Source organism: Natator depressus, chromosome 11 (genome assembly GCF_965152275.1).
Source record: "Natator depressus isolate rNatDep1 chromosome 11, rNatDep2.hap1, whole genome shotgun sequence".
NCBI classification, from domain to species: Eukaryota; Metazoa; Chordata; order Testudines; family Cheloniidae; genus Natator; species Natator depressus.
The window spans coordinates 22242942-22267673 of NC_134244.1; the positions used below are offsets into that span (position 1 = coordinate 22242942).

The 24732-nt window shown below is 37.9% G+C and overlaps 1 protein-coding gene across 1 annotated transcript in view; it reads right to left on the minus strand.

The window, feature by feature from the left end:
• Positions 1-24312, minus strand: part of LRP1B (LDL receptor related protein 1B) — a 1292938-nt gene extending 1268626 nt beyond the window's left edge. Inside the window, exon 1 of the mRNA XM_074967293.1 lies at positions 24031-24312. Coding sequence (XP_074823394.1) covers positions 24031-24112 — 82 coding nt within the window. The 5' untranslated portion in view covers positions 24113-24312. The remainder of the gene's footprint in view (positions 1-24030) is intronic.
• Between the last annotated feature and the right edge of the window lie 420 nt (positions 24313-24732).

The following is a 24732-nucleotide window of genomic DNA, read 5'->3' on the forward strand; positions in this document are numbered from 1 at the left end:
TACAATCATATAAGCTGCGGGCAGCTGCTCCAAAAAGACAAAACAACGGCAAGATGTTGCACCCAGTTACCTATCTGCAAAGTCAATGGATCTCTGATTATGTAATATGGTAAATCTTGTTAAGACCAAGGACTTCTACCTGCGAAGAGTTCCTCTGATGTGATTTAAGAAGCACAAGCTAAATACATTTTCATTGTGAACACATTTACAGTGAATATTCCCAACCTTGCTGTAGGTCTGATGGCTATTAGTTCTAAGAATATCCTTTGCATTTACCATAGAGCTGATACCTTGTTACTCTTAACTTGGTACAAAACAAAGAATTATTGTTAACATCCCTGAGGAATAAAAAAGGGTGAAATACATTGTGTGGAATACCAAAAGTCTCAGCTTTCACTATTGGTAATAATTGGTATAACCACAATTAATTTTGTTCTGAAAGGAACAAACAGGGAAGTTTGGAGAACAGCTTATAGTGGTAAGTAATATATTTTGGGAAGATATCTGTATATTTCATGTGTGTTATTTGAGGCAAGCTGCTATGGCAACAAGCTCATTAAAACATTCCTCTTGGAAGAGCTAACTTGCATTCAGAGTGTTAGAAAGATGTCATTTATAATGGGGCTAATCAAGCTCAAGCGTCTTGTCCTCACCTTCAATGCCCTTCACAACTTACCCCACTCTACTTACCCATTCTTATCCCATGACCTTCTGCCCCTCTACTCTGCCAATGAAGCTAGCCTTTTTTCCACCCTTTCACCTACTTCTCCCATGAACGGTCAATGCTTTCTTCCATGTTATCGTCTATCAAGCTGCTCTTGCCTCTCCTCTACTGGCCACCACAGGACAACTAACATTCCAAACTAATATTTGGCTCCTCAGGAATGAACATCTGTTCAGTTGCAATGCTAACTTTAGGCTCCAGCTGCCACTGATACCAGATTTGTCATATTCATAATGCTAAGAAGTGGCTATTCAGTGACTGAAATATATGAATGCATATTTGGATTTCTTTTTAGAATATATGATTTAATAACTTTAATTGACAGCAATGATGCATGAGTACAATACATTTTGGAAGTGGCTTTGCGTTTTATAACAAGTAGAGATAATTGTAAATGAAAAATGAAAGAAAACTGCATAGCTTAGTAAATGAGTCATTAACCTTTCAACTCTAGAACTACAGATGAATCCTGACGAGAGTGACTGAAACAGTTCTAATGGCTATTAAAGACTGTAATAAAATTAATTTAATAGTTTTAGATTGATTTCTTTTAGTTCCCTTTTAAACTCTTTCAAACTTGGCCTCCATTTTACAAGGACATAGCCACCTGACAATGAACCCATTTGTTACTTACACATCATCAGAAAGGTTTAATCCATTTTTCCCTTAAAGAATAGACTTTTCACCTCAGTGGCTCTTACCGAACTAAAAAACTAAGGTAGCAAGTCCTATGCCCACCTGATTACTAGGTCTACAGCTTTACATACTAGAACAAAAAAATAGCAGAAAGGGTGTTTTTTCCACCTTTTCATTTTGTGTCAATACTTCACTTTGGTGAGAAATAAAATCTAAATATCACCGTCTCGGACAAAAAAAAAATCAAACTTCTGTTAAGAGTTCTTCCAGTATATTTAAGATACACAGGAGAGTTACAGAATAACTCCTGACTTTGATCCTCACATTTCTTAATGCCTCAGTCAAATTTGGATAATATTTGAAAGAACCAAACCCAAATTCATTTTGGTTAATGCATGTTTAAATCAGCTCTTAAAAAGATGAGCTCTATACTGTGGGTATTTTGTCATAAAACTTCACAAGTAGTTGAAGTATAATTTTATTTTAAGCTATTTCATGAACTCATTACAATTTGAATTCAGATATGTAGAGATTAAGATTAAATTTGCACTGTCTACATTATACTTGGATGAATGGTTACTATGTTGCTTTAAAACATCAAATATGACCTGGAAGAGTAATAGAAAAATCTAAGCACTGCCACCTGTAAAGACAGGTTATGTACATATGTCTAACACACAGTATGGTAACGAGATTTTGCTGATTATATTGTTACTAAGGAGAAAAGTTAAATTTCAAAATGTGTTATGTGAGAACCACCGATAAAAAGCAGAGAAAATTTTGATTAAAAATTGCACACCAAAGTTTTCTTCTCAGACATATTATCCAAATCTATTCATCATAATAGTGCAGATTTTTCCATAATGTGACAGATTCCCAATGAATACATACAAAGAACCTGCCTCAAAACCTTGTTTTACCTATAGTTAGAAACAATAGTGGGGAAACAGGTCATTATAAGCACTGGAAGTAACTTGAAGGTTTAAAGCAAAAAGTGTTCTGAAAGATGAAATTCATCTAGCACATAGAAAGGACAGATCTGCAAAAATTTGCAGAGATTTATGGATTGCCCCCTCAAAGTTATCGACTGTAATTTTCTAGTGGCAAATATTTCTCTAAATGTTCCAATATTTGTTTACTGAATATGTAATTACTCACAGGTCTTATGATTTGTCCGTTACTGGTAAAGGAGAGAACTAACTAAATCAAACTGTCTTCACCCTTTCAGAATGTCACTGTATCTACTTCTTATAGCTGGAATAACGCTTTCTGGATTTTAGCGTGTTTATGTGCTTGATGTTGGCACAGCACAGAGAAGTGTACTTGGAGCCATTGCAATTTACAAATCTTGAAATCAAAAGAGACACATTAGCCAGATAGTTAAATGGCACATTACTTTTTTCCTTTTGCAAATAACAGTTACCATTCTGATACTTTATCAGGTGTCCCACTCACTATCAAAATGACAAATCTGCATTTGTCAGTAAATGTCTAACCTGTATTTTAAACGGCATGCTGAACATGGTTTAGCTGACTATATTACGGATGTAAATTTGGTTGGGCAACGAGCAGCTCAGATTGATAACCTCACCAATCTGAACAAAACTAAGTCCTAGGTCATTCCCATCAAGCAGCCTCCAACTCTCGAATATAACCAGCTCAGCATTAACCTGTCTGTATGGCAACTGTGAAAATACTTGTAAAGGGCCATAGACAGTGCAGGAAGACATTCCAAAGATGTGAAAGCTTGCAGAACAGCACCCTCTGCCACCATGTTCTGGACCTTCTGTGCCCTCTGTGGGGACGCTGTGATATCAGGCTTTCTACAAAGCTGCAGAACTGCCATGTTACCACTTCTCACGTACGGCAATGGAACGTGGGCACTGCGGAAGGCTGAAGAGCAGAATATTGACTTTCTGATTCTCATCATCTCCGTCTCCATGTTAAGTGCAGGCCAAGAACAGTAATAAATAGATTGGTAGCTGAACCAAGCACCTACCTCCATCACCACAGCCTTAGTTTCAATTCAGTTTTTTGGGCTGAATCAGAACATTTTGAAATTCTCAGATTTTTCCCCAAATTGAAATGTTAGCCAAATTCACACAATTTTGCAAAGTATTTCTATTTCAATGAAATTGCATTTTCCAACTGAAAATAGTTCTCTCAACATTTTCCTGACCTGCTGTAGTGTTCATAGTAGTCCAAAACCTTCCTTAGATTTAATGTAGGAAATGGGTAACTAAATGTCGTTTCTCTCAAGCCACATTAAAGGTTACTGAAATAACTCTTTTCCTTCTAAAGAAAAAGCTCCAGTGTACATTCATAGACATTTTGTACCCTTTATCATTGATATGCAGCAACTACAGTTGCCATCTGCTGAGGCTTGAAGGTTCAGTGCCATGCAATTCACCTGATAGCAGGAACTGTGGCAGCAATCTTGGATAAAAGTACCTTAGTTGACACACTTTGTCTCTCATAGGCCCTCCAAACAAACAGGAAATATTAAGCAGTGTGAGGCATCTGTTTTTTGCTTCTTTCCATCCCCACCCTCCCCGCTTAACCAAGATCTGCATCTCCAACAGTGCCCGATAAAAAAATAAGAACCAGACAAAAAGTATTTCAAAATTTTATCCCATGTCCTATGCAGCATATATGGTACACTTCCTGCCTCACAAGTTACTTTTTCAACAGATTTAGAGTAGAGGAGAATTTTCCAAAGTGCCTAAGTGACTTAGAAACCCAAATTCCTTTAACTGTCAATAAGATTTAGGCTCCTAAATGCCTTTGTCACTTTTGAAAATGGGACTTAGCAGACCAAATCAGTTAGGCACTTCTGAAAATGTTACCCTTACAGTAATTCAGAGCTACAGACATTGCTTGATGTAAAATAAGATTTGGGGCCCAATTCTGCCCTTCTTGAAATCAACAGCAAAACTCCTAAGGACTCCAAGGAGAGCAGGATTTGGATCCCAAATAAGTTGTTTAATGATGATGAAAATATTCTGCATCCCAGTCAGAACCCTGTGGAACTCCAGACCATTCTTCCTCCTTATTCTCCTTATCTACAAGTCCCCATAACTTGGACACCATCATCTGACAAATGTGTGGAGAGGACTCCTTTCACTAGCTCTGCCTCCAGATGTTACTTGAGACCTCTATTGCTGTGTTTAAATATCTCACTTACTCCTTCATCCTTGCCTCTGGTCATCTTCCCCCCAATCCATCCCCTTTTCTAGCAGTCTATATGCTTTTAATAATTTTAAAGAACTTATTTTCTCCTTCTTAATGGAACTTGTTCTCATAAGATGCTACTTTTTCCTGTAAACCGGTTTGTTATTTTTATTTCCGAGTTCCACTTGCCCAAAACTCTTCATCTCCTTAAACTGTGTCCAACACTTTAAAGGCATTAGCAGGAGGTTAGCATTTGCTGGCATTAGGAATCCTTACTACTGATATGCTGAGGATTTCAATATAATACTCAGAAGTGAATTGAAGATTTTTCATATGTCAAGATGCAAATATCTCATCCCTAATGTATTGCGGAAACAACTTGCATTGACAGCAGCTCTAATAAAGCACAACGTATGGAAAACACTGAAGTCTGCATATGGTTTAAATATTGAAGATTGATATAATGGAGAGAACACATTGTTTGAAAGATAATTTTTTTATGGCATTTGATAGAATCCCATATCAGCTTTTCCATTATTTTGCCCAAGGATTGAGGTCAGGTTAACTGGCCTACAATTACCTTGGTTATCTGCTTGCTCTTTTAGAATATCTGCACTCCAGTTGTCTGGAATTTCTGTGGTATTCCAAGAGTTATTAAAAATGAATATTAGCAGGCCAGAGATCTCCTCAGCCAACTCTTTTAGCATTGCTGGGTGCACATTATCTGGGCCTTCGGATTTAAAAATGTTTATCTTCTTGATTACTAGCAGCCTGAAAAGTACTGCATCATTCTCCTATGGTACAAGCACACACCCGGCTTCTTTCCAAATACAGAATATTTATGGACTGTTTCTGCCTTTTCTGTATCATTCTTAAAAAAAAAAAAATTACCAGCTCCTTTTCATATTGGGCCTATATCAGTTCTAGGATTTCTTTTTTTCCTAATATGTTCAAACTGCTTTTTGTCCTTAGCCATGCCAACCATGGATTTTTCCCTAATACCTTTAGCTTCCGTTACCAATTTTCTATACTTCACAACTTTTACATTTAGATCAATTTCTATTTCCCACTTTTTCCATTGTTATACATTTCTTTTCTGTTTTTAATTGTCGCCTTCACTTTGCCATGGCCGTTCTAATAAACTCTTCTTAAAAATTTCCCAATTTCCATGTCTAAATTTTCCCTCAGTTGATTTTGCTCAATTTTCTTCAGCTTTCTGATATTAGCCCTCTTGAAAGTGCGTGAGTGAGTGAGAAAAACTGTCCTCTTTTTACCCATACTGAGTGTAAATCAGGAGATGATTATTGGGTTCTAGTCCAGTGATTAATTCATCTTAGGCCATCATAATCAGGTACAAAAGGTGGTTACCTTGTGTCAAGTATAATACCTTTCATTTTAGAAAAATTCATCTATATTCTTTAGAAACTCTTTTGAGGTTTTACTACTGGCTGAATGGCACCTCCAGAATAGGTCTTTCAAACATTTTCTTTCCACACATTACAGATACAGTAACTCCTCACTTAACGTTGTAGTTATGTTCCTGAAAAATGTGACTTTAAGCAAAACACTGTTAAGCGAATCCAATTTCCCCATAAGAATTAAGGTAAATGAGGGGGGGGTTAGGTTCCAGGGAAATTTTTTTCACCAGACAAAAAACTATATTATATGTGTATATATATTGTGACAAAGTTCCTCTTCTGCCTTGGTAGGTCCTGCGCTTATTGGCAGATTTTCTCACCTCAGAGTTTCATGGGAGCCCTCAGTCTGGCCACTTTCGTGGCTCAAATCTGCCATTCACTCAGTTACCCTCATCACTGGCCAGCATGGGGAAAGGAAAAAGAACAATCCCCGCAGTCCCTGCTGATCCACCTAGTGGATCGGGGAACAGGCCGGAGAGCTTCCCCTCTGGTGGAACCCACAGTCCAGTTCAACTCCTCCAGTATCAAGTAGGGAGTTGAAGGGATGGAGGAATAGGGGAAACCTGGGCCTGCCCTCTACTTCGGGTTCCAGCCCAGGGCCCTGTGGATTGCAGTTGTCTACAGTGGCTCCTGTAACAGCTGCGTGACAGCTAAAACTCCCTGGGCTACTTCCCCATGGCCTCCTCCCAACACCTTCTTTATTCTCACCACTAGACCTTCCTCCTGATGACTGCTCATGCTTATACTTCTCAGTCTTCCAGTAGTACGCCTTCTCACTCTCAGCTTTTTGCATCTCTTGCTCCCAACTCCTCGCACGCACACCACAAACTGAAGTGAGCTCCTTTTTAAACCCAGGTGCCCTGATTAGACGGCCTGTCTTAATTGATTCTGGCAGCTCCTTGATTGGCTGCAGGTGTTCTAATCAGCCTGTTTGCCTTAATTGTTTCCAGAAAGTTCCTGATTGTTCTGGAACCTTCCTTGTTACCTTACCCAGGGAAAAGGGACCTACTTAACCTGGGGCTAATATATCTGCCTTTTATCACTCTCCTGTAGCCATCTGGCCTGACTGTCACATACATACATACATACACACACACACACACAGAGTATAAATTTTAAACAAACAATTTAATACTGTACACATCTGTCAGGGTTCCCTCCCCACTCTGAACTCTAGGGTACAGACATGGGAACCCACATGAAAGACGCCCTAAGCTTATTTCTACCAGCTTACGTTAAAAACTTCCCCAAGGCACAAATCTCTATTTGTCCTTGGACTGAGGTATGCTGCCACCACCAAGTGATTTAACAAAGAACGAGGGAAAAGGACCACTTGTAGTTCCTCTTCCCCCAGCAATCCCCCCAAGCCTTTACACCCCCTTTCCTGGGGAGGCTTAAGAATAATATCCTATCCAATTGGTTACAAAATGATCAAAGACCCAAACCCCTGGGTCTTGGAACAATGGAAAAATCAGTCAGGTTCTTAAAAGAAAGATTTTATGAAAAAGACAAAAAGAAAGGTAAAAATCATCTCTGTAAAATCAGGATGGAAAATACTTTACAGGGTATTCAGATTCAAAATACAGAGGATTCCCCTCTGGGGAAAACCTTAAAGTTACAGAAAACAGGAATAAACCTCCCTCTTAGCACAGGGAAAATTCACAAGCAAAACAAAAGATAAACTAATCCGCCTTGTCTGGTTTACCTACACTGGTTGCAATATTGGAGACTTGGATTAGGATGAGTTGGAGAAGATGGATTTCTGTCTCGTCCCTCTCAGTCCCGAGAGAGAATGGCCACAGAAACAAAAAACCCAAAACAACCCCCTCCCCCCCCCCATTTGAAAGTATCTTTTGTCCCCATTGCTTCCTTTGGTCAGGTGCCAACCAGGTTATTTGAGCTTCTTAACCCATTACAGGTAAGGAGGAATTTTAGGCTACCCCTATGGTTATGACAACAGCAATGATGATTGTGAAGCTTGGTTGAAGTGGTGAAGTTAGAGGGTGGAAGAGGGTGGGATATTTCCCAGGGAATGCCTTACTGCTAAATGATGAACTAGCATTCGGCTGAGCCCCTAAGGATTAACACATTGTTGTTAAGGTAACCTCACACTCTACAAGCAGCATGAATGGAGGGAGGGGAGACAGCATAGCAGACAGAGAGAGAGAGAGAAAGAAAGAGAGAGAGAGAGAGATGCATTGCCCCTCAAAGTACACTGACACCATTCTAAGTACATTGCCTTTAAAAGGATCAAGAAGTTGAGACAGCAGCTGTGGCCAGCATCCTGAGCCCTGTCCCCATATGGAGAAGGGGTAAGCAGGGGGCATGCGGGGGGGGGGAGGGAACACCCTGACATTAGTCCCCCTCTTCCCCTCTCCCCTGCACAGCAATCAGGAGGCTCCCGGAAGCAGCTCCAAGGCAGAGGGCAGGAGCAGCACATGGCAGTGCGGAGGGAAGGACAGCTGAACTTCCCGCAATTGGTAGCCTGCTGGGCGGCTGCTGCACAGGGAACTTAGGGGAGTGGGGAGCTGATAGGGGGGCTGCGGTCCACCCTGGTTCCAAGCCCCCACCAGCTAGCTGCAACAGGCTGCTCTTCCTGCAAGCAGTGGACAAAGCAGGCGGCTGCCAAACAACGTTAAGGGAGCATTGTGCAACTTTAAATGAGCATGTTCCCTAATTGATCAGCAACGAAACAACATTAACCGGGATGACTTTAAGTGAGGAGTTACTGTAGGTGCTTATGGAATAACTTACCCTATTCTCAAGTGAGATTTGGTTGTCTGTAACAGCCCCGCACCTGGCCTTTGTTAACACATTGGTCCATCTTCAGTCAAAATTCTGAAGTTCAAGTTTAATTGATAACTCTAAAATAAGTAAGGAGTCTTTAAAAGCAATCCCCTTCCCCTCCCACGCCCCCTTTACCCACACTATTCTTCCTGAAAAGGTTATAACCAGAGATTTTAACATTCCAGTTACATGACTCATCCCACCAGGTTTCAGCAATGACAGTTACGCCTCATTTCTTCCAACCACAGAAAATTTCCAATCCCTCTTCTTGTCACCCATACTCGTAGCATTCATATATATGCAACTGAAAAAAATAATTCTTCTCTTCACATTCTTTGCCACATGGGATTAATTTGTTGTGAAACACTGAGTTTGAGTTTGTACTGCATTTGCCTCCTTAGCACCCTGCCCTGGAGCCACTAATTTACTGTCCTTCTGGCTGCTCCAGTTTGCCTGCAGCCAAGAGATTGCCCCTCTCTCTCCCCCCACCAATGTGAAATAATAGATATTTGTACAGCCCTCTCCCACTAGAACACGGCCCAATCTTCCACAGAACTAAATCCTTCATCTTCACTCCAGTCACACAGCCAATACGTCACCTCCAGTATTTTCTGCCTACTCTCACTCATAGGACTTCAAAGATCTCCAAGAATATAATTTAGACTTTCCTTATCTTAGCCTCTTTTCCATCTGATACTGTGGTATTTGAGCCAACGCAAAGACTTAGCAGGTGACTTCATAATCGCATCATTTATAATTCATAATATGTCCCATTTTGTCTATACACCATACACTCTGGTTTGTAACAAGGATGGATGTATGCTATTTTTCCCTTCTAACTGCTGTCACCCATATTATGTCTTCTAACAAAACAAACAAATAGGGTCAAAATCGGTAATACAAGTGGCTTGTCAAAGTTTGAGGCCCGTTTTTTTTTTTCCTGACAGGGGAAATGGATGAAAGGATGAGGTTTCTTTGTAAACTAAGGGATTGCATCAAAAAATATAAGAAGTCCTGTTTCCCTGAACACAGGAGGAAATGCACAATTAGAGCTTGTTTCTTTGCTCACATTGTCAATCCCCTAAATCCTTTCAGGCAGCCATCAGCTCAGAAGCACTCTCTCTAGACTTTTCTCAAGATCCTACACTCAGTAACTCAGATTATGTCTAGAGCGGTCTTCTCTCTGGCTCCTCTGGTGTGTTTTCTGTTTCTGTCACACACAGACACATGTACATCCACTAAACAACACCCAGTGAAATTCTCCATTTCCCATAAGGTTTTAATTCCTGAGCAGATTCACATGTGCTGTGATTTGGGTGATGATGACATGCTGGTAGTTTGTTCTGAGGCCCCCTTTTGTTTCTTAAATTTATCTCAAATGAAGGGTAGCTGTTACAATATGAGGTTTAACCCAATTTAACAATATTTTCAATGGGAAGCAAAACCAATATAAACCAGACCCCTTAACATGACAGATTGTTTCCTGATAACTGACTCTTAATATTTCTTCCCCACCAGTGGTTTCATGTGCAAACTCTACAGCACAATCCTTTCTAAGGGGTTGAGGCCCTGATTCAGTGAAGAAGTTAAGCACGTGCTTAAAAGTTAAGCATGTGAGTAGTTGCATTGAAGACAATGGGGTTACTCATGTGCTCATCTGTAAGCACATGCTCAGATTGAGGCCTCTGAGCATTCCTTCTGCAGAATCACCACTCCAAGCTAGAAAACTGAGCTAACCCACATCAGAAGTTGAATCCAGATCTCACATAGTATCTACCATCTGACCAACCCATTAATGAATTTTACTAAAATTTTAAAAATATAGATTTTAAGTAAGAGATATAGATGGTTCCACTAGAAAGAGGGAGGTCTGCAGTAAGATACCAGACAGATTTCAGAGCAGGATATGTTAAAATGAGACAGAAGGCTTGATATTGTGAATTATCTGAACTCTGGTGGTCTTACAGCAGGTACATTTTTTAAGTGCTACCTGGGAAAAAAAATACATGCATGCATGTTGTTACTGGCTAATAAGATTTATAATTTGTAATCACACTCATTGCTTTCAAAGTACATCACTTTGATGTTTCTGCTGTTCACCAGGCTCTGTGAAAATGTGAGTCATGGCACACTTTCACAACTAAAAACAACAAAACCATATCCGTTTTTTTCCTTTACATTTCTGCAAAGTATTACCAACGTTCAAATTAGACATCAAGAAAACTAAAATATCAGCATTATTAAACAAAGAACCTTTGCACTCTGCTTCTGGCAGTGACAACACCAAGCCACAGCAACATTTAGAATTTACAGTTTGCTATTTTTTACCTTCAGTTTTCTTGGGACAATTTTTAGAAGACCCATCACTTTTCGGATCCAGAGAACTTGGAAAGCTCAGGATATCACAATAAATTATATCCCTCCAACTACACAAAATTAATGCCAGGGATTAGATTACAACACAAACCTTTGTTCTGAAAAAAATACACATTCATAAAAGATGAACCTTTTATGATGTAACTAGTTTTGCTAAAGAGCAACCATTTCCACTGCAAAGAGTGCACATACATTCTTCCCCAAGCCCCAAAAGCAAATACTATATGCAAACTCCACATTCTTTGTATTTCTCAAAAGCTAAGTGGAATAAATTATACTGATTTAAGAGAGACAAAGCATAACCCTGGATTTTATTCTCTTCACTTTTCTGACAGAAAGCTGTTAATAGGGGAATGCTGACAAGAAAGCAAATTGTCCTCCTGTGTGATTTTAGTAATATAAGTTTTGGAAAACTTTTCTTGGTATTATTAAAACATTACTGCACTATCACTGACACAGGAATATTTTTTTCCACAAAAAGGTGGGAGTCTCTGGAGGGAACAGCAGCTATAAACCTTCAAAATTGTTTGTCAACCAGAAAATATTATTCTTTATGATTACTCTAGAAGAAGTCAGATGCGTATCGAAAATTTCCGTGGACCCTGTAAGGACATGATTTATACCCATCATACTAACATGACACTCAGGACAGTACCACTGAGACTCTCATTAGCAATGGATCACTCATGAATTCATTTATTATCCTATTCATTTCCAGAGCAACTCCTCTAAGGAGGTCATAAAGTATTTCCAGACAAGAGAGCCATAGACTTAATTTCATAGATTCCAAGACCAGAGGTGACCATTGTGATCATCTAGTCTGACCTACTACATAACACAGGCCACAGAACTTCACCAAAATAAACTTTTCACCACTGCTTGTAAGAAGCAATACTAATAATTGCCAAATGATGCCACATATCTGCTAGTCTACATAGGAGGGGAAAAGTGTGGTCAGTTCAGATATCAGTGTGGTAAATTGGTAAAAGCTGCCATTTTTTTTAAAATGGAGACTACCCTGTTCCTTTCATATCTGCTCTTGTGCTCCTTCACAAACAAAATAAGCTTATAACTTTAATCTTTCCCTACATTACCTTTTTCTTCTCTCTCCTTATTTGCATTCTCTATGCCATTTGTGTCTGTAGTATTGCAATCACAAATGAATGCAGTATTCAGGGTGAGACTATACCGTCAGAGGTCTTTATCCTGCAATAAGCTCTGCATGAGTGGATCCTTGCAACAATGCAGTAGCTCATGACAAGATCAGGATGTCAGAGTGTGTGTTCTGCCTTTTGGATCGAATTTTGAGGAGTGCTGAGCAGCCACAATTACCACTGCACTGTACCAATGTGGAGAGTAGAAAAACTGTGGCAAATGTGTACTTTTAACATGCCTTCTATGCTACATAAATATTCGTAGCTCTCCGATTGGATGTGACCATTTTGTCATTTTATATGAAACAAGGAGACAACTCAATGAACTTAAAAGGCAATATTTAAAGCTAATAAAAGGAAATGATGTTTACATAATGTATAATTAGCCAGTGAAGTTCACAGCAATAAGACTAGCATACTTAAAAGAACATGGAGGTCCAATACTCATGCTTCAAAGAAATAGCTAGAGGAGCTTAAAAAAAAAAAAGAAAAAGAAAAAGGTTTCCCCATGGAATAGCCCTATACTATTAGTGCACTGTGGAGACAGTATGCCATCTCCAGAAAGCTTGGCTACTTCTGGACTAGACTGACCATTGATCTGTTACCGTCTGACAATTCCCATGATTCACATGAATAAAGCTTATTCTCATATAGCTATCTCTGTTTTTTTCCTCAACATGTTTGACTCATTATTATTCTTTTTTAAATACCTAAAACCAAGAACCCAAGGTAATTTACAAATTTGACACAGGAATAAAATCAAGATTATACAGAATCAAGATTATATTAATTACCTATTAAGCACTTATGTTATCTAAAGGGGTTTTATTATGAATTTTCTATGCTCCTCAAATTGATGATCACATATTTAATATTCTTGAGTTATAAAAAAAAAATCTCACTGCTTGTCTTCTGCGGGAATTAATATAAAAATGCAACAGTGATAACCCTTGTAAATATATTACACTTTATTACAACACTACAATGACACTATTATGACATGATGAGGCAGATTCTCAGCTGGTGTAAATCAGCATATTTCTACTGAAGACAATGACTATGCTAATTTACATCAGTTGATACAGTCTAATCTTTTGAAGTATTACAATAGAATATGAAAAAACAAAATATGTATATTAAGTAAAGGGAAGCATAAAGCAGTTATTCCACTGAAAATCAGCAGCCCGTAAACTGCTCCTGGAATGTCCAGCAACTATCAAAATGGTAACAATTCTTTATGAGAAGTGTCTCCAGGTGGAATTTACTTGCCGTAGAAGGTGCTCTGAATATTGAGATTCACGTTCTGTATTTGCACACTAATTCTGAATTTCACTCAGCTTAGTGACTACCATCTGTTTGGTGCTCACTTCTTACTGCCCCAAGAGCAGTCAAAATTAAAACAGTGACAAGAAGAATTTCTACAAGGAAAAGAAAATATTCACAGGGCAACGTAAATTGTAAAAGCTGGAAATTTTGAGTATACCAACTATTTAAAATGTGGGTAAGAAATAAAAAAGGAAATTAAACAGATTTAAGTAAAACTCTCCTGTAGCATTACTGGATATGAGGGTAACAACTCTATATAAAAATGGAGAAGTAGCAGATTAGCGAACACCAATTCTCAAGAGCAGTATAATCTACAAAGTAGGTGGGTAGTATTATGAACAGGGAGGTTAAGTCACAGCTCTTCCAAAACCAGACCAAAAAAATGTAATGGACGTAGTTCACTACATCTGAGCAAGTGCAGGAGAAGCAGGCAATTCAGGTAAGGCTGTACATGCACTCTGACCTGAATAACTTGCTCCAGTTTGAAGAAGTGTAATAATGGGCCATTTAGGTCAGGGCATGAGAATTTGTCTCCTCAAAAAAAAAAAAAGTGTTAACAGCTTTGCTCTACTTAATGGTATCTTTTATGCTGCTCTCTATATACCAAGGTTTTATATATATATTCACACACATCCACACACCCACACACACCCACACCCCTCTCTCATACATTTTGACAGAAATGGCATACAGCAGTGCTGGACTGTTCAGCTACTTCAGTTTGTATTATGACCTCGGAAACCTTGGGTCTGTCGAATACCCTCTCTCTCTCTCTCTCAGATTTAGCCTTTCATTGTTTGAATAAAAGCATGAGGACATATTGATATGAAAACTGGCAAGCATGGCACAGTGACTTAGTTTTCATTTTTGTGGTTTTGACTTCTTCTGTATCCCTTGTACATTGTAAAGTTCCATGATTTTAAATATAACATCACATTTGTTCATTTACTATTCTTACTGTGATCTAAATGCAGGAGTAAACTATTTGGTTTAAAATATTGACCATAAACAGAATTCAATCCAGAGTTTGATTTTTCACCTCTCCCTCCCACATCATTTTCATCTGCCTGCCCACAATCACCTTTCCATCTCTAAGTTCAAATATAGCGATGCACAAGTAATTCTCACCTTTTTATTACAAAAATAAATAATTAGGCTTCCACTCTGCACACCTATTTCTCAGTCGAATAGCTATTGTAGTTTATTTGATTGTGTCCCTGACCCCTCATAGTTCCTTTTTTTCTAATAGGTCAAAGTCACTACCACACAGCCTGATACACTACATTCTCATTAAGCCTGTTTTCAGGTGAGCTCAAACCTTGTCAGTGCCTGTACCTACAGTGATAAAACCTAGAGATGTTCACAGCCAGAAGGTACTTTAAAAGGTACTCTACTCTGAAAATTGATACAATACATGTCACACTGTGGGATTCTAATTTACTGAATTGCAATGCCTTCCAGATCACACTTGCTGAATTTGCAAGTGAAAGACCTTTTTTTTTTTTTTTAAATTAACTACCAGTTCTACAAACTCAACCTGGAATCTGAGAGTCAAGCTAGATTCTTTCTGTATTGTCCATCATCGGCACGAGAGATTCTGCAAGACAAACACTGCCCCTAGTTACATTTATACTACCCCACAGTCTTCATATTCTGACCACTGGAAAATCTGAAGAAAAATAATTATAGGTTTGGACAGATGCGATGGGAGGACTACAGTTGAAATGAATGGGATTCATAAATATATTGAAAATAGAAGTTTGTTACTATTTTACTAATAGTTTGTAACTATTTTCAATAGAAAATAGAAGTTTGTAACTACATCTTGTTTCTGCGTGAAACAATCCCGGAAAATAATCCAGTCTACTCTCCCACAGATCTGTTAGTTCTGCAGAAGTGCCATTAGTAAACTTTCATTTTATCATTTTTTTAAGCAAAGCAGTTTTGGTTGCAAATATCCACAAAGAGTTTATCTGTTACATGAAAAGATACCGTATTTATTTACATAGTCATTTTTCAGACCAGGACTGCATTTTAGACCTGATTCAAAGTCCACTGAAGTCAATGGAAGCCTTTCCATTGTATTCAGGGGGTTTGGATCAGGCCACTAAAGCAAGGGGTTCAAAAATATGTGCATAGTTCAAGCTGTGAGGAGTCTCCCTCCTCCAAGCCCCATCCTCATTCTTTTCAGTTAATCCATAATGAAAGCAGAAAGTGAGGTACATTTACTGAACATTAATGTAAAAGCCATCCTGCCCTTACATTTCACATTCTAAATGTAATTAATTCTCTTTCCCCTGGATGTCCTTTAACTATTTTTCAAAAATGATTTTTCTGAACATCAACAATATTGACACTCTATTTTTCATATTTATTACTTTAAGTTATCAGTCTATGTTTTAATCAAAGCACTATCAAAACCATAATTTTTCATTTACCAAGAAAATGGTTTTAAGAAAGAAAATTAGGTTTTGATAGATGAAAAATTCCTATTATTTTGATAAAAAACTAAAATTGCTATGTTAAATTGTGAGAAAAGTGGATTGTTTTTAAAACCAGCCCTATTTCTGAGATAGTACTGACCCATTGCCTGAATACAAGGGTGACTTTTCTACTGTATCTGCTGTCTTTTGGATGATGTAATGAACAAAAGGTGTCATAGTTAAGTTGTAATTTCAAGATTTCCCATAATATGTCAAGTAAATATTCCATAATTCACATTTATTTTTTACACAAATACCAACATTGGTCATATAAATTTGGCATTTGCACACCCAGTTGTGTGTCTAACTAGCCATGTGCTCACAAAACCATTCTTTTCCCCTGCAATCACAGTATTTGTATGCACGAATGAGGTATTCTTTGAAAATCTGACTCACATTCTGTGAAGTGGTTTGGGATACTTCATGATAGACACACATTGCTGTAAAACTTAATGGTAAGTACTTTCACAAGTTGGACAATCTGATGACATTCATTCAAAAGAGTATTTTCAAGAAAGGATGACATGTTAGCAGTTTGGTACTTCCAAAGCTTTAAAATTACTCCTCAAAACTATGTTTGTCCATGTGTAATGGCTACGTAAACGTGTGGTCAAAAGTGGTCCCAAAAAAAAAAAAAAAAAAAAAAAAAGAGTATGTCATGTTCAGAGAGGTACCAACATCTCTCTGATATCATCACTGTATTCTTTAAAGACAGGTTTTCAAATCTCCTAGTTTGGAAAATGTAAGTGAATAATGTTAATTTATAAGTATATTATATACACAAGTGCATGAGGATTTTTTTAAGTGCACTTTGTTCTACTTCCAGTCTGTTTGGGGTTTGTTTTTTTTAAGTCAACAGTATATTCTCCCTTTCTGAAAGAAAGCCTCATGAGAAAAGCACTGCATTTGCGGAAGATAATATCCACATTTCGCTCTTGCATATTCCCCTTCCCTCTCCCCACCCCAAAATTATATATAAATGTATGTATACACACACACACACCCCTACACAGACCCCTACATATCCCACAAGAATATCTGAAGGAACAAAGCTATAGCGTCTCATTTTAAGTTTTCTTTGTTCATTTCAAGAAGAGTGAAGCGCTTGTGAATTGCCATTACATAAAAACTCAGTGGTGGTGGAATCCTCAAGGAATTATACATATTCTTATTTCTAAAGTTAAGCTTTATTTCAATAGCACCTGTCCTGTTATACTAAAATGGTAAGTCATTCAATTCAGTGCCATATACAAAAGTTATGAAGTGATATCCTATTGATATAAGAATAAAAACAAGACATAGTTCACCAGACCTTGATCTTACCAGAAGAAGAAATATGTATGCTCTTATTTCTAAAGCATTTCTGCTGTATTTCAACAGTATGCAGTTCTGCTGGAAGGCCAAGTCATTCAAGATGAAGCAGCGTGTGAAACGTTATTTAGGGACATTCAACTGATAATAAGAATACATTATAAGGTATTATATTCAGTAGCTGGACCTTTTGTTGTAATAAGATCCATTTTTCCTGCCCCCACAAAAAGAGTTCTACTATAGTATAACCAAATACCAATGACAATTCAAAGTACCTTTCTCAAAGACTACCATTATCCAATAATTCAAAAGAAGCAACTCTCTTTCTATTAATTGGATAGGTCTAATGACTACAAAAACAAATATTGGTTACTGTTTAAATCCTGCTATCTCAAAGATGCATTTTTCTACTAAGGTCAGAGGATCAATTGACAGAATCACTTCAGCACAACAGAGGTCACAAACAAAATAAATATAATTGGAATTAGTCTTTGTATTTACATATAGGTAATTATGTTTTATATTATGTAATTTAAAAGTGCACTAGGAGTCCCTGGTGTTTTAGGAAGTATCTAGGAAGACAAACTTCCTGCTGTGAGCATCTTTCAATCTAAAAATCACACAGATTATATAGTGAACAACAGACCACTGGCTACAAATTTTATGGCTTATTATAATTTTCTTTGCATCACTAAGTGCCCTGTGCAAGTTCCATTAAATTTAAAAGACTCCCATTGACTTTAATTGGAATTGCATTCATTGGTGCACAATCCTATATCAAAACCTACTAGCACAGATAGCTGCATCCATTTATAGTTGTCATTCCTAGCAAATCCCAATGCAGGATTAGGGTCTTCCACCAATATAAACCAAGAGTACATCCACTGAAGTCAAGTACCCATGTAATTCCATTGACTGGTTTAAAAGAACTCAGAATTAGACCTCTGGTTATCTCACTTTGCTAAATATATTAAAAACAAAAAAAGTTTTGCATTTTAGAAATAGGATACCAAAAAGTAGAAAGTAGCTTTCATCTGTATTGTTGACAACTAAATCCTTAACTGGAATACAACTGCACATACACATGCTTTAATCTTTTTCAACAGATGGCGCTTAAGAGCAAATAAACAATTGCATAGTTACACTGAATGACAGCTGGGGTGTGTAGAATCATTTAAAAATGGAACTGGATTTTTCAACATAATTAGATGTTAATTACAAAAAAAAAGTAAGGAGAGATTTCATTCTGAAAACCTTAATTTCTATTTCCTTTGGGAAAGTGATAACACAGAATAATATCTGAAATCACACAATTTAAGTGAAAAAGATAACAGAGCAATGTATGTACAGTAACATTTTAGACAAATGTAACTTACTACTGTCTAAAAGTATTAATACTTACATATATTATAACTTTCATTCGTAGCATCCCAAATAAAAATTATATAATCACAGCCCAAAAATACCATGTAGCTGCTGCTCAATTTGCATGTGGAAATGCCAAGAAACCCTATAGGTTTTCAATGTACATTGAAAATAAATTAAAAGAAGAGGATGCATTTTAACCCTTATTCTGTTAAGGCTTGTACACATGCTAATAGTCCCAAAATCTCCAGGAGGTCTACTCCTGTGAGTAAAGTTAAGTATCTATGTAAATTTTAGCAGGATCAGTATCTTAATCTGGAGCAGGAATAAACCTCTAAGGAATTAAGAAGGGGTTTGGAGGAAAACAAAATTTCTCTACTGTATTTTGATGTTAAGACTTTTGCCTTTTATAATTTCTTTTTTGACATTGTTTTAATTAAGGGAAAAAATCTATTCAAATCTATTTGCTTAGCGCAAATAAGGACATGGCTAGGAATGATATGCATGTTAAGTAGCCTATGAACAAGACTGCACACACACTTCCCTGATTGTTTTGAAAATGGCAGTATTTTGCACATGTAATTGCATACTCAACTGGGGGCAGACATGCATTTTACCTACCGCCAATTGCACTAGTGAATAAAAACATTCTTATGGAAATCTGTCACTCATTTTCTTTTGCAACTGCATCATTAAGGCATTTCTTTTTTTTTAAACTGTTGTCCTAAATGCCCTTCTGTTTTCTCCCTTCTAGATACCTTTACTTCTCCAATGATAAATACATTTCTTAGGAGCACACCAAGCTTTCTGTAAAACTGTTTTTCACAGTAAACAACTGGAAAAATGTCACCATGACCTTGTAAACATTGCCTGTGTGGGCACAATACTGCTCTCTCTCAATTAACTGAGGTACAGAAATTTAAGTATGAGAAGAGACATCTCTATATTAAAGCACTGAAACAGCTTTATTTGAATTTGCTTGTCTTAAGACCACTGAGACTACTTCACACTTGATTGACAAGGAGCAGCTCCATTTGGCAGAGCAGAGTACAACTGTTTTTGCATGTTCTACTTAAAAACAGCAACGTATTAATAATGAGATTGGAGTCAAGCTTAAAAAACACATTCACTATGACTATTTGCAGATAGTTTCAGAGCAGAAATCATCTGACTCTTAAACCTGGCAATTTTACATGTTCACATACATTTAAATGTATTGCCAAACTTTAAAGGTGGCCAAGAGACATTAGGAAAAAACAAACAAACAGTAAATTCCCTTGTCGTGGACTTGAGATTTCTGGTGAGGTTTATGAGTCTAGAAAGGAGTAGTTTCCATGATAATCCATCCTTGGATCTCCTCCCTAGGATCCAGAATAGCTTAAAAAAACACCAAGGGGAATACATACTTTTTAAACTAAAAATGGGATGGGGGAAGTAATTGTGTGCAATGGATTCAGTTATGTGGTAATTCATGAGTTTTAAGTAAACCGACATCTCATTCAGGAATCAGTCTGATTCTGTAAAAATTCTGCTTTCATGTCTCACTGTGAGCAGAAAAGAAAAAGTTAGTCACATCGGACTAGGTGAAAATCCTGCAGTTGGGTGAGGGGAGACATTAAGATGTCAAACATTTATGGGGAGGACATGATGATGACGACCACATGTCCCTTTCACCATCCTTCAAGAAAGCTCATTGATGAAATCATTAAGTACTGCCTTCTGAAACTACAGAACCATCTGACCATTCTGATACTCTTAACATAATTCCTGGAGCTACCCACTTGTTCTGAAACTCTTCTGTCTATCTATGATAGAGGAGGTAATGTATGTACTGTACTCAGACGTGTCACCTGTTACCAGGCATTTTTCCAGCATTTATTGTAGTAGATCTAGCTTTATGGTAGGAGAACCTCAAGAATGAGGAGTTCCATGAACTTCCTTTAAAATGTTACAATTGAAAACTAAGCCAAAGCTAATGACATTTCTAAATTAATAAATGAACCTCTTCACCAGAGAGCTTGTTTTCTTTTTCCTCCCAATGCTTTTCCATTCCTTTCTATTGTCCCCCCTCTTTTCCTTTCCTTTCTTTTCCCCTAACTTCTCTCTCATCTCTAACCGTTTATTTTTTATTATATAAAATAGAGCAGTAGTGACCTCATTTTGGCAGCAGAATAGATCTGATAAAATCCAGGATATTTTTCTAGCTCCCTTTCAGTCAACACTGTGACTATCGCATTCCAAATTTGAGAGTTTGGATCAATTGCAGCCCATCATGTTTGACAAACTTTAAACATTTAATACAGAAAACCAACACCTGTATAGTCAGAGCTTGTTGCAATATGTCCCAAACGTTACCTGACATGAAAATGTAACACCATCTTCATGTGTGGTACATTCTGAAGCACTTAGGTTGAGACCATTTGACATTTTTAAACACTACGTCTTTTAAGTCTTAATTTGCACCACACCATGCTTTGATAAGACATGTCATGATGATATGATGACTGACTTGATTCTAAGTGAATCTGGTTTATCCCACTCTTTTGGATGGCATGTTTTAGAATGATGTTGCCTTTTTAAAACTGGATTGATTCTAACTTAAGCCAACCGTCCATTTATATAACAAAAACAAACATTAAAGCAAAAATTAAAATCAGACTCTTCTGTTCATGAATCAATTGTCATCTGCTAACCTCCAACAGTGAGCAGGGTACACAAGGTTAGAATCCAGTACAGTTTCACAAAATGGTTAATAGCTAAGGTTTTTATTCACAAGATCACGGATGTATTCAGGCTACTGCTCTTGAAATGTACTCAGACTATTTTGCACAGATCTTGGAAAGTTCTTGAAGTTCTTCCAACGAACTGGCATTAGTGTGATCAAAATTCTCCATATACAATACTGCATCATAGAAAAATCATTTGTACCATTCATAAACCGAGCAGAGTCTCCTAGAACGTTTAGTGTTAGGCTATGTAGGTAGCATTATATTGAATGTCAGCCTGTATCTTGCGCTACAGCCTGGCATCTTATGATGGCATGTTTTAATACGCAAGTTTGTGATCCCACAGTGATACTTGTCTCTTTGCTAGCCAGTCAAGGGGGTTGCTTTTCCAGCTTGTGGTGTGAACCATCCATTAAATTTTCTGATAGCCAGTCAATTTCCATTGACTTAACAGCTTTGGTAGTTGAATTATAGTCTATTTCAGGCACAAATTTCTGCTATCTAAAGCCATTTGTACTTGTTCAAATGAGTTTTAAACAGTCAGTAAACAAGTCAGTAGCCAATGTGTATGATGTAGAACACTCCAAGTTTCATAATGCTAATTCAATACATCATATAGTTACATTTATAATAAAATCTAATTGATTCCTAGCAAATTGAATATGACAATATTTAATGCTGTCTCATTTCATTAGTTATGTAGTTTAGAGGCTAAGGAGCTAGAAAGCAATCTGATCTAATGGGTTTTACTATTTAATAAATTTTGATCTACCGAAACAACTTTTAGTCAAATCAACATGATAATACTCTTGTGCTTAATAAATACAAAGATGACCTAAATCCTACTTTTAAAAATATTTAATTCAAGCATCATATAGCAAAGTCAGTCTATTAATAGCATCAAATACTGTCAGAATAAAGAACAGTTCAACTTAATTCCAGCCCAAGGGATTCTGTCGTCTTTCATCAAAGATTTCCTAAGACAGGAAAACAGTTACTCTTTCAATGCATCCGATGAAGTGAGCTGTAGCTCACGAAAGCTTATGCTCAAATAAATTGGTTAGTCTCTAAGGTGCCACAAGTACTCCTTTTCTTTTTGTGAATACAGACTAACACGGCTGCTACTCTGAAATCTTTCAAGATCTTAATTTTAGTGCCTTGACTAAAAGGTTCTGTATTCTTTATTACTTAGCTGTGCAGTTTTATTTAGCCCCTCATGAACTTCCCACCATTTAAATAAAGTTCAAAAATCATATGGATGGTAACGTAATGGAACTGAATAAAAGGACTTCTGGAAATAGTTTTAGAAGCTTCTTTGAAAGGTAGAACCAATCAGCAGTTGCAAAAATTCACCACTGATTAGCCTTATAAAACTACTCACAGAAAACCCTCTGCTAGTGTTACCATACAGTGTGTTTCTCTGTGGGTATATATCTCTAACAGAGTACATACTTCATTTTCTAACACTATACAGGATAGAAGCATCACAATTCATGCCTGGTTGTTTGGGTTTTTGTTATAATGAAGCAATAATTTAAAGTCAATACATAATTGCCTTCATATAAATACTGTCATTAGATCATTCAGTGATCCATTCTCTCCCCATCCCCTCCTGTCTGACATTGGTATAAGGTTTATTTATCTGTTTCTAATTAGACCAAAAGCCTGAGCATTATCAGTCAAAATAAGATGATCTTAATAGTCAAGTTTCCATAAGGCATAAGGATACATTTAATCATGCCCATGTGAACATCGATCGGCTTGAGTTACTGGTCTGGGTGCATTTTGCTCTGTGTTTGCCCGGGAGAGGTTACAAAACTTCAGAGAGGCTCTAAAAAAGAAACCCCACGTTCTGGCTAGAAAGCTCACCTAACGCTGGTTTATTCTTGCTTCTGAATGTTTTCGTTAGCTCATTAATGCCATACCCTACCGAGGAGACCATAAGAAGGAGAAGTTGCGCTTGAAAGTGTATCGCTGTTTTGTATCTCAAGGTAGTACAAGTGCCTGGGCTGCAAAGCTTCAATAGAAAGTAGGGAGAGGAGATTGTGACCTATTGTCCCTGTGCCTCGCCACAGCAGCTCGCTAGGTGCCTTCCCGAGAAGGCTCGGTCTGTATACAGGAAATCAGCCCCGAGACAAGCACAGCTTGCGAGAGGCTGCTTCGCAGCAGGCAAGGAAGTTACCGAAATACAAGCTGAGGACTGAAAGGTAGGCTCGCAGATAGCGTGACCGTTAACAAGAAGCGACCGCCAAGGTTTGCAATGCCTTGCAATAAGCAGCGCAGGCAGAGAGCATCTACGACGGTGAAATCGGATACTAACATCTGCAGAGTCGGTCACAAGGCAGCTAAGTCAAATCACAGTCCGCTGTGCACGCAGGAAGATACTTTCCGTGCTGCATGTCTCTCTACCTGATCTTATTTTTTTGCTTTTGTACGAACAGCCCGAGAAGCACTGGCAGAGACAAATGTCCCATGCAGCTGAGCTGAGCTGCCGGAGGAAGTTTTAGACACTTCCCCAAATCATCTCAGAGGAAAATAAAGTGTTCTCCTTACCTCGATCGGCTCCCGCAGCCAGCACTTTAGCAACAGGAAATAATCCTGAGATCGCTACTAAGGCAAAAAGAAACTCAGACATTGTTGTGGCCGGATTGAAGCGTCCTCCTCTGCCGGGGTTGCTTGGCTGCGCACTCAGTAAATCAGCAGCAGCAAGTCTGCAATCGAGCTGCGTAATTTACAAATGTCAATGGGAATTCGTCTGCTAAATGAGCCCAGCCTGCCCGCCTTCTCCCTGCTTTCAGCAGGATTGCGAGGTGTATGTGTGTGAGAGCAGTTTGTGTGCCTTGACTTTTCAATGCAGAGTACGTCTGATCTTACATCACGCAAGAGGGGCAGTGAGAGATGCCAGAGGATGGGAATTCACTGATTAATCACAGAATCTACCACAGACCGCTTTGGTGTCCACATAAATCACCTCTATTACTTAGTAAGAGGCATTTAACACAACAGGAAAATACCCCTGCAAATGGAAAACACTACAAATCACAATTATTTCTGTCTCCTTGAAAGGGAAGTAACTCTCAATATTCTGCTGGGATCTGGACATTTAGAAAGGGGAGGCTTTTGCATTGTATCCAACAGCTAAGCCTTTCTGCTCTTCCCCTAATGGCAAGCCGGGTCTCAGATCGTTCATAGCCTCAGATCATTCATAGCTTCTCTTCTAGAAGTAGCACATTTTAGTTTTGCATCTAGTAGGGG